At 44.0% G+C, this 16,343-nt stretch overlaps 1 protein-coding gene across 2 annotated transcripts; it reads left to right on the forward strand.

Annotated features, from left to right (window-relative positions):
• The first annotated feature begins 265 nt into the window (after positions 1-265).
• Positions 266-16,078, forward strand: sdc4 (syndecan 4). 2 transcript variants are annotated; one of them, XM_031735725.2, is made up of 5 exons: positions 266-574; positions 12,478-12,682; positions 12,774-12,811; positions 12,911-13,097; positions 13,412-16,078. In XM_031735725.2, the coding sequence occupies exons 1-5, from the start codon at positions 518-520 to the stop codon at positions 13,561-13,563; spliced, it is 639 nt and encodes a 212-aa protein (XP_031591585.2). In that variant the 5' UTR covers positions 266-517; the 3' UTR covers positions 13,564-16,078. The 2 variants fall into 2 exon arrangements, with proteins under 2 accessions (XP_031591585.2, XP_031591586.2); XM_031735726.2 differs by having other exon boundaries at positions 267-574; positions 12,481-12,682.
• Positions 16,079-16,343: the final 265 nt, after the last annotated feature.

Consider the following 16,343-nt stretch of genomic DNA (forward strand, 5'->3'; position numbering starts at 1 on the left):
TTATTTTTATTTACTTCTTTATAATGATTTGATTCATTACGTTTTATTATCACTGTTATTGTATTTTTATCTGTCTGCTTTTAAATATATTTTACTGAGTTTTACATTTATGTATTCACTTTTTAAAAAAAATGTTTTTTTTAATAACTGAGGTAAACAATAAAAGAACGAGAATGGGCGGAGCCAGCGGACAACCTGTTGAATGTGCTGACTTTCCACACGTCATACGTACGCTGGCCGCTGATTGGTTTACAGAGCCAAGTAAAGAAGGGCAGACAAGCCGGCGGATCTTCAGTAAGCGCAGCAGCAGCGAACGAAAGAAACTTTACAGGAGAAACGGTGACGGTATCGAGAGGCGGACGGCTCTACTGTGTATTATTTGCTGGACTATACTGGAACACAGCGGCGGGACACTGAAGACGCTCGGCGCGCTGTTTTTAAAGCTATAAATCCCCGTTAAGCTAACGTTTAAGACGACATTCCCGCTTGTTTTTGTGAACTACCTGGAAGAACAGCCATGCTCACCCTCTGCCTCGTGTTGATGTTATCCACTGCCTCCGTCTTCTCAGAGTCGGTAAGTAGTTTCTCCAGTGAGCAGCTCAACTTCAAAAACTTGTGTATCTCTGTTTCGGCAGCGCCATCTTGCTGAGGTTAGCCCTGTGTTTGTACTATTAGCGGGAGTCGAAGGCTGTGATTTACCTGTTCTCTCCCACTGTTTAACGTACGGAAATGAGAGTTGTTAGCCACTTAGCTTCTCCTGGGATACGGCAGCTATTATCCCGAGTGGGGCCCTGTTAGGGGGGGTCACTTTTCCAGGATGAATCCCAGAGACACTTCCCAAAGAGAATCAGTGCTGTTTGATCAAAGCGACAGTTCCCTGCCCCCCGGTAATAATACAGATGCACGCCAGACTCTTTTTGTGTCTTTGTACACTTCTCCAGGTTGGTGCCAGTGTGAGATAATGGGGAAATTTGAGTGCAGACTCCTTTTGGAGCCACTGAGACTTAAATGGTGACTCCATGTGTTGTTGTTAGAACAAAGTTTGACTTTAATTAGTAGGATTTGTGTGTTTATGAGGAGACTCGCTGAGCTGGAAGGCACCAAATCCCAGTTTGAGTGGGATTTTCCATGTCACGCCCCTTCCACTCTGATGCTTTCCCATTAACTGTCTATAAATTAGCTGACCAGGGGAGCTGGAGGTGTTGCAAGCATGATTAGGAAAGCCCTGCAGCGTGGGTATATCCATATTTGCTGATGATTCATGTCTACAGGTATTGCAAACGGGATGTATTTGGATTTAGTTGGGCAATAAAAGAACTTTTAAAGTTCCAGAGACAGTGGATTGAAAGTTTTCCTTTGTTGATAGTTAGATTGTTCTAGGCATAAATTTGAGGACACATTATGCAAAAAAGACAAGTCTTTAATTGTTTTGCCCACACATGCGTTACATTGCTTCTGTTTTGTTGCTCTGATTAATCATTTTTGGTGTTAACATCAACATTTTTGATGCCACCCACATACAAAAACATGCACCCTGCCCCCCTCCACTCAGCCCAGTTGGTCCATACAAATGGTGAGAATGAGCAAAAAGCAGTAAGAGCTGGTTTAACTGCATGTCTGACATGCGGCAGGATTTGTTAAAGGATGCTAATCTCAGAGCAGATTGTTGTCTGTACAATCACACTTAAGTTTGTGAAACAGGTCACAACTTTTAACCATTTGTAGACACATTTGTAGGCTGGAGCGGTTCTCAGTTTAAGCAGCATAATGGTTATATTCGGGGTTCTAGCTATTCCACCATTCCGCATTTTGGTGTGAGATGGGGCTGGAACAAAACATGGCGGTCTGATTGGGCCTTACAGTCCGTTACATTCCTCAAAGTATCTTCTCCTCCTCCTCTTCTTCTTTCTTTTGGTCACCCCTCTGGTATGTGACCTGTGGTGACCTTGACCGGCCCTCTCGGGGATTTTGCACACTTGGAGGGGTCTCAATAGGGCCCCAGGGCCTTTTTATAAGTGACACTCCACTTCTTTAACACAGCCAGCCTAGTGTGGTTACACCTACAGCTTTCCCACCAAAACATTCCCCCTTTCCTTCCTGAAACGAGCTCCAGATATTGACCTCCTTCTCCCTGGTGTTCTTTCCTTTAATGCATACTTGGCCTCTGAGTTGTCACAATACTTGCCTCCTTGTGGCCTTTTCTTTCTGCCCACGAGGTCATTATTGGTATGTGGGTTTGGCATTCCCTGCTAATCGATAACAATGTTCTTTTACCTGACAATAGAACATGTTCTGAATGCAGAAAAAGGGTTTTCTGAGAGCCACAGGCACAATCGGAATGTTTTTATCACAGAATTGAGTCAGATTTCATATCAACTGGATGCCAGCAGGAACTTGGTGCCATTTCGCTTTGGTCAGCTTGTCTGTTTTTATCAGTTTGTTTAAGATAGCATGGCATGCCAAACAAACCCTGTTCTGTGCTTTTTATTTTCCATTGACCTCAGCGTTTTCTGCCCATGTATGGTCCTTCGCTGCCAAGCCAAGGGTGAAGGTGAAAAAGATAGGAAAGATCAGCCCCGAGTGTAATGTTTGAGCTAATGTGCAGGGCGTTATTCTGAAATGTCAAAAATGTTGAGAAAACGCCAAACACATGCCTTTAATTATGATATGAGACAGAATAAAACAACATCTTGTTTAAGGGGCTGAAAAATTGGCTTGTTTGGCCATAAATAAGGGTATCTTTCATCTTTATGGAAATAGAAGTCCAGTTTCTATGACTTAATTTAACACATGTCCTTGAAGTTGAAATTTTGGTGGTTAATCATGGTAAGAGAAATTCTCTTTGCCCCAGAGTTAATCCATGTTGCCCCACCAAACCCTCAGCTTGTTGCCTCTGGAGTCCATTTGTTAGAGCTTGTTGGAATGTGACTGGTTTTGCAGTTGCCCCCCTCCTCGATCATTTGCACCAGAATGAAGCAGGTTTTTAAGGCTAGTTTTTTTTGTCTCCTTTGCATGATGGGGTGCAGGGTGGGAGCATGATAAATACTATGACTAGGATGTAATAATGGTTCCTGCTTTGCTGCCCGCTGGTCTATAAAATCCCTTTGGGCCCAGGAATGTTGGCACACAGAGAGAGGAGGTTTTTGTCCTTCCTGCCCACGACGGAGTGCAGTCGAATCCGATCCCCCGGACTCCCTCCACCCTTTTCCAACCACTGCATACTCTGGCAGTTGTAACGGGAACTATATGAATGCATTCAGGGCAGAAGTCGACCATAAAACCCCTCCAATTCTGGTTATATCACTTTCAGCTTTTTTTTTTTTTTTTTTTTTTTTTTAGTCAAACTCTAAACTGCCCATTTCTGTCTTAAGATGCTGAGCAGTCTCTGATTATAAGCACAAAGCTCTGCTGTGTGCTGTTCCTCTAAAGAGGGGTTCTTGCAGATTTTAAGCAAAAGAAAGTTATATTTTATATACATATATACGTAGAAAAGCTTGTTATGCTCCAGAAACACTTCTTGTACATATAAAATCTGATTGACAAAGCCATTTCAGCTTGTGGCTTTCACCAGTGTCATCATAAAACATGTTGCAGACAACATTTTAACTGCTCCAGACTTTAAATACTTTGGAGGTTGCATAAAGTTGTGCAGGAAAACTGTTTATCTGCCTGTAAACTTGTGCATCTGGTCAGCGTTACAGTAGAATGCATTAAGTTGTGTTTAGTACTTCAAAAATCTTACATTGGTAACTCGTAATGACTGGAGAAGTTTAGACATTGCTTTCGGGCCTGAAAGTTGTGTTTTTACTATTTTTAATTAAATAACAGCAAACCTCTGCTGCTTCTTCATCGTCTATGACTACAATTGGCAAGGCTTGTTTTATTCTGGGGATTTTCTTGCCAACTGGATGGAGAAGGACTCTTATTACCAGCTGTAGTCCGCGATGGTAGAGCTGGGAGGTTACCTTTAGCGCTCCATGAGCACCAGCAAATGCAACTTCACTCGTGAGGTCCTACTGGAACGAGAGAGGGGAAAGGCTGGAGCTAGCTGGTTGGCAGGGGGTCAGTATGCTGATCACGTTGTTGTCTCGGGGAGTTTACGCAGTGCATGCGTAGACAGCGCTCCAGTCAGGAGCTTTTATTTATTTTTTTTAAATGTCAGGGGAACGTGAGCCTCGCCGTGATTCCTCTGGGAACGGCGAGCCTCGGAGGGAGGCCTTTTGATGTCAGCCTGTGCTGTCTCAGTCTCCTCGTCCTCCACTTGCACATGTTTGTTTCAGGATTGCAGCCAGACTGTTTCCAGCACCCGTCCACAGCACATGTATCGGGCATGAGGAATGATAATCAAAGCACACCACCCAAAGGCAGGCGGCCAGACAGCCAAATGATATCGACCCAATATTTCTAATGTATCTGTAATGGGGCTTTTTTGGTAATTATTTATGTGCGGCTGCTACTATCCATTGCTTTCACTACTGATTACTCTGTTAGTTGTTAGAAGATGGTCATAAATGCATAAAGCCTCAGGTGATGCCATCAAAATCCAACACAGTGGGCTAGAAAAGGTGTGCGATGATAATTTCAAACATTTTTTTCTTGAACTGCGTGTGTAACCATTAACCATCATCTTTCCCCAAACTTTGAATTGGCCCTTTAGTCACAGGCATGAGGATTATGGGATTTTTGCTGATTCTCTTTTGATAACGGCTCATTGTGTTTGTCGGCTTCTGGAAATTTACTTCCTACAAACAAAACCCAGCTGATACACCACAAACGGCACCTACCCACTCAGCAGAGCTCACAGGCTGCTTTTGGGTGGCGTGAGGGTTTTCCCTTATTCGAATGCATTTCAGCAGTACAGCGCCTTTTTGATGTGGTGTGTGTGAGGTCTACCTCGCGACTATAGACCGCAACCGTCACATTAACCTTTTACTACCTGCACAGGATGCTACATTCATTTTTAATCCACTGAGTTAATCAATGATTAACTTTGGAGGTTTTGGATGTTTGAATGAGTTTCTGGTCTCCTTTAATGGACCCACAGGCCAGGAAAGACCTCTGACTGTGGGTCTTAGCAAAGAAACTCAACTTCACATGCTGTGAACTGAGAACACTACAACTCTCTTGTAGAAACGAAGAGTAAAATTAAACTCCCACTGTGTATGCTTCCTCTTTCAGTCACCATCAAGCACTATAACAAACTGCCTTCATACACACCTGCATGTTTCTGTTTTGATTAAATTGTGCTTCTGACATCTGCTCCTTTTAACGTTTGGAAATGGATGAGTTGGCACGATCCCTGTAAAAGAAAAGGCGTGTTACTCTCCGTATAATTAACAACGTCTTTGTGAAAACTAAAATGTTTCCTCTTTTGTCAAGAAGCAAGCGTAAAGTAAACTCCTGAAATCACCAGAGCAGTAAGCTTCACTTTGAGTCAGTTACTATTGTCCTTCAATGAATAAAGACAAATATTAGTCAGTGAAATGAGTCAAATCCAGTGTGATAAAGAGCCTGTTTTCTGTGAGACTTCTTAGATAAGGCTGTACAGTCAGCCAGCTGTGCAGCAGACAGGGCCGATTTATTCTCTGCTGACGGGGCTAATTGAGCTTTGATGAGCCCCTCCTGAGAGTTTGATCTTATCTGTGCAGCTTTTATTGGTCACTTCCTGCTGCTGCCGAGCTCATCCTGTCACATCTCTGACCGAATCCTCAACTAATGGAGAAAAAAGGCTGGATGCCTGCAGCGACTCGAGCTCTTACTGAAGCTTGCATCCTCTATCTTCCAGCACTTTAATGTCACTCCCCCAGGCAGCATATTGCCGCCTTGAATCAGACATTACAGGCCGTTAGACTACAGGGAAGACACTGAGGGGTCTTATCTGTTTAAACATCAGCCTGCGAGCAGGAAAACAGGAAATATTCATCGGAAACAAATCAGCATATTTGTTCTTTGTGCATTTAAGTAAACATCTGGGATATTTTTACTTGACCTAGTAGGAAACTTCTGGCCTTTTGGCTATATTTGGACATAAACAGATCTAAGGTCAGCTTTATCAGACCGCTCAGTCAAATTAACCCTCCGTCCCTCACTCATTAACACACTGTCAACATACAGTCACAGCTGATTAACAGATCAGTCTCAATATCCAGCTTCATCCGGCATGTTTTACCTCTGAGTCGCAGCATGAATAACTAACTCGCACCAAGAACACAATCTATAATCAAAAAGTGGGTATAAAATCCACTTTATCTACATTTTCTGCAGTTTTTAAACAGGTTAAATGTGTTTCTCACTCTGGAAACGATGCTGCTTATGTGAGACCAGAAATGATGCCAAGTAATTATTTTGAGAGCCCATAACTTTGCAAATATTTGAAGCATGAAGGTAAAATTTTACTCCAGTTATTTTCAGAAAAGGGTCAGCTGTTTCTCAGGAGAGTCAGGAGGGAGGCAGGGATTGTTTTTGAACATTTACTCGAACATCAGCAAAATGAGGTAAATGGTGACGGACTCTTACACACACACACCTCCGAGCCTCGTGTGTGTGAGATGCGTCGTGTCGGACTGAGTAATGCGTTCCTCCACGTGGGTCAGCTCTGCAGCCAAAACCTCGGCGACGCAGCCGCCACATTCCTGCCTCGTCCACAGTGAAGCCAAAGCACTCTAAGCACACACAGATCCTGGAATCGGAGCTCGGGCCAAACCAGCGACGCTGCTGTCAGGTTTCTTCTGGCCTCACAGACTTCAGGCTGAAGCAGCCTAACACGGATGATAACGGGAGTCTTTGTTTTCAGGAGCTTCGCCCATGACATGCAGACGGAGTTAGATGGTCTGATGAAAAGTCTAAAATACTTGTTGCACAAAAGGCTTTTTCCAGTTCCTTGGAATGGATGCAGACCCCCTTCCAGAGAGCTCAGTGTGGCTGGCCTGATGCTGGGCACTCTGCTATAGATAGATCCGGCGTAGGTAGGAGGTAGGGCTGTGCGATATGACCAAAATCTCATATCCCGATATTAAGACATCTATCGTCGATATAACGATATAAATTACAAAAATGTAACATTTCCTGTAAATTCTGTGAATCTCGGGCATCTCGACTTGCATGAAGTGTTTCCAGCTGGGCGTCGTGTACCTGGAGTCGAGTGTTTTAACTGATGCATGGAACTATACATTTTTAGACGTAAGTTGTAACGGCCGCCGTTTTCTTTGTGAGTATTTATTACACAGCGTGCTGCGGAGAAAAGTCTGTTCTAACGTTTGAGTCTAAGGTTTATTTTTTAGCACCTGGCGGCTCTTTTTTGCTTCTCATCCGTTAATACTCTGCATCTTTCACGTGACTCGTTTTATTTTGAAAAGCCTCAACAGGATCTTGAGCTTTATTGTGAAAGGTTTATGTGGAAAATAAACAAGCGGACACGCCGTGGTTTTACCGTCGTTGTTGCTAACGACAACGCATAAAAAACAAGCGCTTGTCCGTCTGTAGTGTGGTTATATTAAATATAAGAGAAAGAGAGAACTTTAAGGAATTAATATAGCCACTACAGTGACCATCAAAATGATGAAAAAATATTGCCGTAAACAGTTTATTTTGCGACACCACGAAACAAACGATAGCGTAAAATGAAACGATAGACGTTTTTCTATCGTCATCCGATATATATCGTTATATCGAACAGCCCTAGTAGGAGGAATCTGGAGCTCTGCTGTCAGTACGGAGAGTAAAACGTTGGTTAGTGTTTGAGGACGACCACATTCAGGCCTCCTGAAGGAACAGCTGAGCTGACACGGTTCAGCTTTATGATTTTAATGAAGCCATGATTTTCACTCCTCCCGTGGCCTTTGGATTCCTTTGGCGGTTATGTCAGGGGTCAGAAGTACATCTTACCAGCAGATGAAGTGACACAATGCTGGTGCAAATCCTGCTGGCTCAAGTATCACCAGCATGGGGGGGGGGGGAACGGCAGACACTGAGGAAGACGAGCACTGCTTTGGCCTCTGAAAACTGACTTTTCTGGACAAAGCATGAGACGCCGGACACGGCGAAGAATAAGGAAGCACATTCCTGTCTTTTCACGCGTTGAACCTCCTCCAGTCGGCTGTGTGAAAGGACCAGATGCCCCTCTCCGTGCTGGCAGATGGAGGGATTGTTTCCACAGTTTAATGAAGGGAGGCTGCTGGAGGCTTAGCCCAGTTACCTTGGTCATTGATACGCTCTCGAGGCATCCACTGGCATTGTTTGGTGTCAATAGAAGGGACGGGTCCTAAAGCTGGTTGGTGGGACTCCTGGCAGACTACTTTTTTTTTTTGTGAAGCTGAACAGTTGGAGGGTTTTGGGTTTTACGACCTCCGTGCTGAGATGGGCAGGATACAGAAGGGTGTGATGGGACAGAGGTGTGAAGTGTCTGATGGGGCAGGAATGGAGTCTACAGGGAGCGATGGCGTCTCTTTTCAAAGGCTAATCAAAGAAAGCCGATGGCTTCGGTCGTTCTGGAGGGATTATCACATGTTTGAAGCTTTTGTTGTGCTTACAGTAACAGAAAAGGTCACATGATAACCCAACAAAGCAGCAGTTAATCATCTGGCTGATGGAAGTGGTTGTTTCACAGATGTCAGCATCACTAATGTGACTTTTCTGTCATGCATAATGATTTTGTTGCATGCGATGACTGTCTGGGTCACATGGTTGGTAGCCTCAGACTGTAACCACGTGGCACAACGAGCTCTGCAGTTTGGGACTTTTTATTAGACAAAGGGCAGCTGTGTTGACTCTGACCTTTGACCTCTGTGTTGGCTTTATCTGAGTGAGTGCTGTGACAAGTAAGGCTTTTATGGGAGGAGTTATAAAACGATAAAGCTGAGGGAGGAGGCTTTTTGTTTTCTTCTTAAATGAGTCCGTCTTTGGTTCTGTGGGAATGAAAAGTGGAGCCTTGAACAGAAATCTTATCCCATATTTCTTTCCACTGAATCCATTTGGTGGGTTGGTTTGGCTGCCATCCATATCCGGCTGCTTATCAGCTGTTGCACATTAGGCCCAAACCATACCAGGCTGTGAATCACTGATGGAGGACAAAATGGGGATCTGCTAACTGGCTGTAAAATGGCTGGTTGTGATTCTTCTGTCAGTAAACGATCTTAAAAAAACTCTTGGGGCTTCCAGTCTTTGGCTTTCAGAGTTTTCCAGGCCGTTTGCAGGCGTTTGCGGCCTCCCTCCGAACCACAGCGAGCTCTGCTGTGGAGCACGTAGCCGGACTTTGTGTTGCTGAAGCTCATTCAGGCTGTTTGTAATGAACACATTCAGCTTAATGTGAAGGAACAATGATAATCTGTCCACTCAGGCTGTTTGTGGCAGTGTTTCCAAGCAGATAAAAGCAGCTTTAAATTAATTTTTAACTTGAGCTGAAGTGGAGAAAAGGAAAGTTTGTTTGAAGAGGAAAAAATCACAAACAAAGGTATCGCAGGACCTTTACAACTGTAAATCCTTGAAACACACTGTGGCAGAGTAATGCAGTTCAAATGAAAATAATAAGAAAGGGAAAAGTTCAAATACATAAAACAAACCTTAAAATGGCTACAATTGAAGTACAATTTTGGGAACCAAAAACTAGTAAGAAGAGTAAATATAGATTCAAATATAACTAGACTGTGCTCTAAGTTACAGGTATACAAAGTACTTCAGGTGTCTTTTTGTGATATATGTACCCTCCCTATGCAGGACATAAACGGGGTCTTTCTTATTACTCACACAGTGAATGAGTGTGTGCCTGCTAACAGTGTAACATGTGCTGTGGCCTGTGGCTGTGACTGAGTGAACCACTCAGTAAAATGAGTGAGCGCGGATTTTCATGTCGATTTGTTACGTAACCTCAGCTCGGGCGCTCCTGTCCTCTGTTCGCCGGTCCCTGCTGGTTTAGAAGATGTTTATACACACACACACACACACACACACACACACACACACACACACACACACACACACACACACACACACTCTGTGTTCCCTACCGAGCTGTTTTCAGGCTGACGTTGGACAGTTTTTACAGAAACTGAGACTTCCGGTGCTCATCCTTGGCTCTGATGTTTGTTTTTCCTGGATGTGGAACACCGTGGTTGTTTTTGTTGGCCTGTCGGCCTGAGCCCCGTCCCAGCTCCGGGAAATTATAGTAAAAGTGGAATAATGTCGCAGATGTGACAGTAACATCGGAGGCCTTACGTAACTCAATCCTCGAGTGTTTGATCTTTACTGTGCTCCCGAATACGCCGGACCTGCTGGGACAGGCCTCAGTCAGCCTGAGAGGCGTACACTTCTTTTCTTTTAGCCCTCCGGGACGCAAGCGTCCAAGTTACACCACGCAGGGGTTAAAGGTCAGAGGAACCAGGAAGGGGAGCTTTTTCAACACCCCAGGACATGGAAGGACAAAATGTACTCTTACTTGTTTTGTTTGTGTGGAACTTGAAAAATGCAAGAGAAGAAAGTGTTCCTGTTTTTAGAAAAAGGCCCACACCCACTCCACAGACTAAGGTTCGGGCCATTAACGTTCCTTAAGTTTGACAGGAGTAATATCAGTGACTAAACACATAAAACCTGACAATAAATCACTGAAATCCCTCGAGTGAGGCAAGAAAACGTGTTTTTGTAGCAAGAAGCAGAGAAATCAGGTTTTCGGGGCTTTTAAAACCATCTGTAACCACAAATCGAAGTAAAACGAGCCTCGGGGGAATGATGTCAAATATAACAAAATGAAGGGCTGTGAGTCATGCTGGTTTACCTGATTGAATCAGCCTGACTCATACGGGTCCACACGGAGGCTTGAATGAGCGTAATTCCTCTAATGTGACTCAGAGGACGTGTTTGAGCAGGACTGTGAATGGTTGCGAGGAAATGAAGAGCCAGCAGTCACCACTTTACAGCTCGGGATTACTGACAAAGGCAGGCAGGCATGAATGCACACATACAGGATCACGGCTCCCTGCTGCACATGTATGGGCTTTAAATGAGGACATAATAGAGCAGCGATCCTCAGCCGGGGTACTTTACTGCCACAGCTCTCAGGACGGACATGAAAAGACATGAAGAGAGAAGAAAAGATCAAATTTGTGTGGAAATAGACACACAGTACAAACCTGTAGCTGCGGCTGTTTCCAGCTGTTAGCAGTTTGGATGTTTCAGCTTCAAGGACACAGACTGTGAATGTTTTCAAGCACTTTTAAATGATTTAAGTGTCCTGTTTAGTTCAACTGCCCTCAAACCCAAAGATTGTCGTCACGAAGCATAAAAACATTAAAAACAAGTTGTTCACCTTTAAGGAGCCGCAAACTCTTTAAAATTTGATGTTTGCTCCTGGATTTTACATAAATCTTTGTAAGTAAAGCAGGAAAGAGGGACTTAGGACGAAATGGAGTAAAGTGCGAGGGAACGTGCACACAAAGACGCCTGAAAGTGTAGGAAACCAAACAAATTGGAGCAGGAGTGGCGAGTCCTCGCGAGGCCACCTTGTTGCTAAGGAGTCACGGCAAAATGGCCGCCTTTGTTTGAAAGCTCTGTGCAGGCACAATGGGGCATCCCCTCCCCTCTTTCTTCTCTGCTTTTTAAAGGCAGCGGCTGAGAGGATTACCTTCAAACACATCGTTACCACGCCGAGCATCCGAGAGAACACACACACAAACAGGGAGGCCCCGGGCGGGCTGGGTTAACCCTTAAATGAAGACTGGGATGGAAGTAATTAAGAGCCTCGTGACGTACACGACTCAATCTGTGAGAGAGTGGACGAGGATGTTTGCGGGACATCCGGGAAGCTTTCCAGTGTGATTTGTGGTCGGCTTTTGTTCTCGCTAAATGGAAAGCTCAGTGCTGAGGAAAATAAAAGCTTGTTCCCGTTTTCCCGACAACATAATCACCACTCTTCTTTTCCTGGAAACTCGATTGGCTGCTTCCTTTCGGACACAAACATCACATGGGTTCCTCCTTGTTGTCTGCGTCGTGTTTGGTGCTGTAAAACACATCAGGCTCATGTCTCACTTTGATTTAGAACGTTGTATAAGAATAATTCCTAAAAGTTCTCAACTTGATGTATTAAAATGTTTTGTTCAACTCTGAATTTTGGCTTTTTTTGTTTGTAGGAGCTGATGTTTGAGCTTTTCTCGCCTCGTTTTAGCCTTAATACTAATTAAGTGTGTGTGTGTGTGTGTGTGTATGATTAGGTGGTGGATTTGGGGAGGGGGTGTTAATCCCATTCCTGCTGCTTAGCAGGCAAATGGTCACTGAAATAAACTCTTGTAATGTGATTAAATGTGGCTGATGTGCCCTCACCATGTTAAGCTTTGATAGGGATGGTAACCGTGGCAACTGGGCTGATTGAAGGGGGCTGATTGGGCGGGCTTGACCAAAAAAGTTACAGAGAAACTGGAAGCGTGTCCGCCTATTAGACCGAAGGAGTGTTACTGAGATAAAGTCCCTCTGAGCCTCCGTCTGATGTCCCAGCAGGTGAGGGAGACGGAGACATGGATGCCCATGAAGAGCTCGCAGACGGCCGGCGTGTCGACACGTGGCGGCGATCTGGATGCTTCGGGAGACGCCCCGATCGGCTCAGACTTCGGCTTCACAGGCGATGATGATGACGATGACACGTACGACAATGAAGATGACAATGAAGATTACAACGACTTCTCTGGATCTGGTGACGCAGGTCGGTCCTGACGAAAAACACTCAGCGCAGCGATTTCTGACATTTGCATAGAATCTGTAAGATTAAATGAAGAATCTGCTTCTTTCCACAGACACGACCATGTCACCTGACGAGACGACATCAGTGAAGGTGAGAAGCGTCTGCACGTGGAGATTGAAGTCTCCTTAAACATTTAAACCCTCCATCACACAGCAGAGGTTTCACAAACTCTCTTCTCTTCATTTACAGCTCGACATTATTGACAATAAGATCCCTGAGCCAGAGCGCCCGGTGCGACCAACCGTCAACGAGATGGAGATGGTCGAGAAGAACGAGATCCCTTTCAACAAGGATCGCGGAGAAGACAACCTGTCCAATGTCCTCATGTCCCACACCGGCAACGAGAGCATCCTGAGCAAGACGGAGGTCCTTGCAGGTCAGTCGTGCTCTTAAAACCATCTGTGAATCAGCCAGAACTTAACTTTGAGTTTTTACATGTCCAAAGGTAGAAATGCTGCCCAAGTTTTAACATCAGACGCAGGAAAATTTCCCCAAACCTTAAACTAAGAACAAGAGCATGGTAGCGCTTGTACACGATGTCAGATGACATGATTTCTAAAGTGTAGGGCTGACGAGAACGAGGAGCTCCCTCCCCAGAGCAGCAGGAGGAGGTTCCTGTCTGGGTGGAAGGAGTCGGAATCGGTGTCATAGCTCAAAAAGTCTCACCTGTCGCTTTACTTTCTCTTCCAGCTCTGATCGCGGCCCTCGCCGTTGGCCTGATGTTCGCCATCCTCCTCATCCTCTTCCTCATCTATCGCATGAAGAAGAAGGACGAGGGCAGCTACGATTTGTCGAAGAAGCCCATCTACAAGAAGGCCCCCACCACAGAGATCTACGCATAGACCCCGACCTCCTCCTGCTCCTCCTCCTCTCACAACCACACACAATCACACACCTCACTCCCTTAAAAACCCAATCAGGGCCGGCGTCTGGCCTCACCATGCCTCATTATCATCATCATCATCATAATACCTCCTCCTCCTCCTCACTTTTGTCCAGCAGAGCGATGCTGGGTAAATCGGGAGAGAAGCCCCGACAACACGATCGACAGACTGGCTCCTCCCTGATGTGCGCTTTATTACCGACGCTCTCTGAACCAATCAAAGGCTTCGCTTTCTCAGAAAAGGAAAAGGAGCGACAGGAGTGGACTGTCTCAACTGCCATGATCTCACTTCCTCTCCAACAGGACAAGACTCTTCCCTTCTTTCCTTTAAAAACACTAAAATGGTACTTTTATTGGTCCAGTTATTTATTCTCTCCTCTGAACCTGCAGCTTCTAAAGACTAAAGAGGTTTTCATGAGAATTTTTTTTTTAATGCCATAATGAGAAAAACAAAAAGTTGGTTTTAATCTGAAAGTTGTGCAGCGGTTTCATGCTCCGTTAGTGGCCCTGTATAGAAGTGTTGTTTCTGCACTGTAAGACGATCACTTCATGTTCTGTAAACCTTCAGATGCAGCAGAGTTCATTAAAATGATCTTAAAAGACTTTTTATTTTCCTTCAAAGCTCCTGGTATGTTTGGTTCCTCCTCAGCACGTAGCACCAGACAAGTGAGTCGTACCAATCCCTGAAAGGAATTTATAAACTGTGGAAGACCCCGGGTTATACACGAGCACGTCGTAGCAGCGAGGCGTTGACACTTTCGGATGTAGACTCGCTCACTTTCCCGCAGAGTTCGAGCATACGAAGCGATATCCGAATAGCTGCTTAGCTTAGCTTAGAAAGTGAAAAGCGTTAGCTGTGCTCGAAGCTGTTTCAGCTAAACGCTACTATGTGTGAAGTAGCTGTAAACTCATCAAATTAATGTTCTCGACTTATAATGTGCAGATTTGGGTTTAACCAACTTTTTAAGCATCAAGTCAGTCTGACAGCAGCATTTAAAGTCGGGTTTCCTCAGCTAATGTTACGCTACAGTAGCGTCGCTAATGTAACATTTGGGGATTTTTTTTTTTCTCCATAAATTAAGATTAAAAAATGAAGCGTTGATGTGGTCTTTAATTCCGTTAGTTTTTTTTTTTTTGTTTGTTTTAAATCTAGCTAGCCGATTGATTTGTGCTAAGCTAAGCTGACTGTAATGTAATTTTGACCAAACGTGAGTGGCTTATCTTTTCTCAAATTTGCCAAATTAAAATTGATTCCTTCAGTTCTTTCAGCATTGAGGTGCTAATCCGTGTAAAAGTTGAGCTCTGTGATTGCAGAAACAGTGCTTTCTTTGCTATGTTTGTTTTTGTTTTTTTTAAATCATGGGGTTGATGCTTTTCTCAATAAGCTACACCGACTGTTTGCTGTTTAGTTTTTATATTTTCAGTCACAGTTCTCGGAGCGATCCTCGACGCCGTCGTAAGCCGGTCCAATGCTCGGCTGCACACGCGGCATTCAGACTGCTCTACCAAGGATTTGTACATAGTCATTAAATATCAATTTTAAAAAAGCTTAAATATATTAACTTGGTACTCAGCCGTGTTCTGGCAACAGAAATATCTACCAAATATTTAAATGCCAAATTGTTTTGTTTTTGCTCTTTGGTTTCCTCACAGTAACCTTCATGTGCTTTACTGTAAATGTAAGTTTTGATACTACCGATGCTAATACTAACGCCTCTAATGTCCTCCAGTGTTTTATTTTCCCACCTGTAGATCAACTAGTTCCCCTCTGTTATTATTTTTTATTAATTTAACTGTCAAATTATTTTATTGCCTTCCTTCAGGTTTGGGTGTTCACCCTTAAGCTGTTGTATATGTGATTTTTAAAAGTTTTATATACACTAGTTTCAGATTTTCAGCAAATAGTTTTGAAACTTTTTATTTGGTAAGAGTGTCTATCTTTTAGACTTTTTTTTGTTTGTTTTTTTGTTGGTTTTTTTGCTTTTGTATTTATGGTTTTGTTTTTTGTAGAAGGATTGATTATGTGGTTGCTGTACGTCTCTTCATTCGAGGGATGTTGTGTCGATGAGCCACGTTGCCGTCAGCAGAGCTCGGGTCGATTATTGGCTGCATATTTTTGTGACTCTGAACACGACCGGCGTCGCGAGCAGCCGCAGTTACAAAAACACTCGTTTGAGGCCTGATAACTGAGAAATGCTGCTGCCGTGTCCTCCGGTGTGCCGGGAGGAATGAGCTGACCTCGGACTCGGACAGAGGAGTAAATCTGATCAGATTACGAGTTTAAAAAAGAATATTTCAAAAAGCAGTCGGTGGTCGGCCCCAGGTCTGAGTCGGTAAACATGGGAGGGTATGTTCTGCTGCTTAATGTCACAAATACCACACGTGAATCATCATCGGAGTGGAGCCAATGAATCATTGGTTTCTCAATGCTGGTTCTGATTTACTGAAAATAAAGTTATTTTTATGCACATTAACATTTTAAATGTGTCTGGGGTTTTTTTTTTTTAAATATATTTTCTGAGAGAAAGATGACTGTGAAGAGACTTATCACCTCACCTGATCACAGGAGTAAATTCCCCCTCAGTGGTTTTCTTTCTAGTTTTTACTCTGACAGCGTAGCACTGCTATCTTTGCTTTCTTAGTAATTTGTGTTGTACAAACAGTGCAGGTGTTGTTGCCAAGGAGACGAGCACAGTTTAAATGCACAAAACCTTTTTGCATGATTTATTTTGGGTTCTG

The sequence above is a fragment of the Oreochromis aureus genome, linkage group 5 (genome assembly GCF_013358895.1).
Source record: "Oreochromis aureus strain Israel breed Guangdong linkage group 5, ZZ_aureus, whole genome shotgun sequence".
Taxonomy (NCBI): domain Eukaryota; kingdom Metazoa; phylum Chordata; class Actinopteri; order Cichliformes; family Cichlidae; genus Oreochromis; species Oreochromis aureus.

What these genes read in the sequence shown, in the direction of transcription:
- sdc4 (XM_031735725.2), top strand. Translation starts at nt 518, where the DNA reads ATGCTCACCCTCTGCCTCGTGTTGATGTTATCCACTGCCTCCGTCTTC. An exon ending in ACGAGACGACATCAGTGAAG is followed by an intron (nt 12,812 to 12,910) that starts GTGAGAAGCGTC and finishes CTTCATTTACAG; the next exon opens with CTCGACATTATTGACAATAA. An exon ending in CAAGACGGAGGTCCTTGCAG is followed by an intron (nt 13,098 to 13,411) that starts GTCAGTCGTGCT and finishes TTTCTCTTCCAG; the next exon opens with CTCTGATCGCGGCCCTCGCC.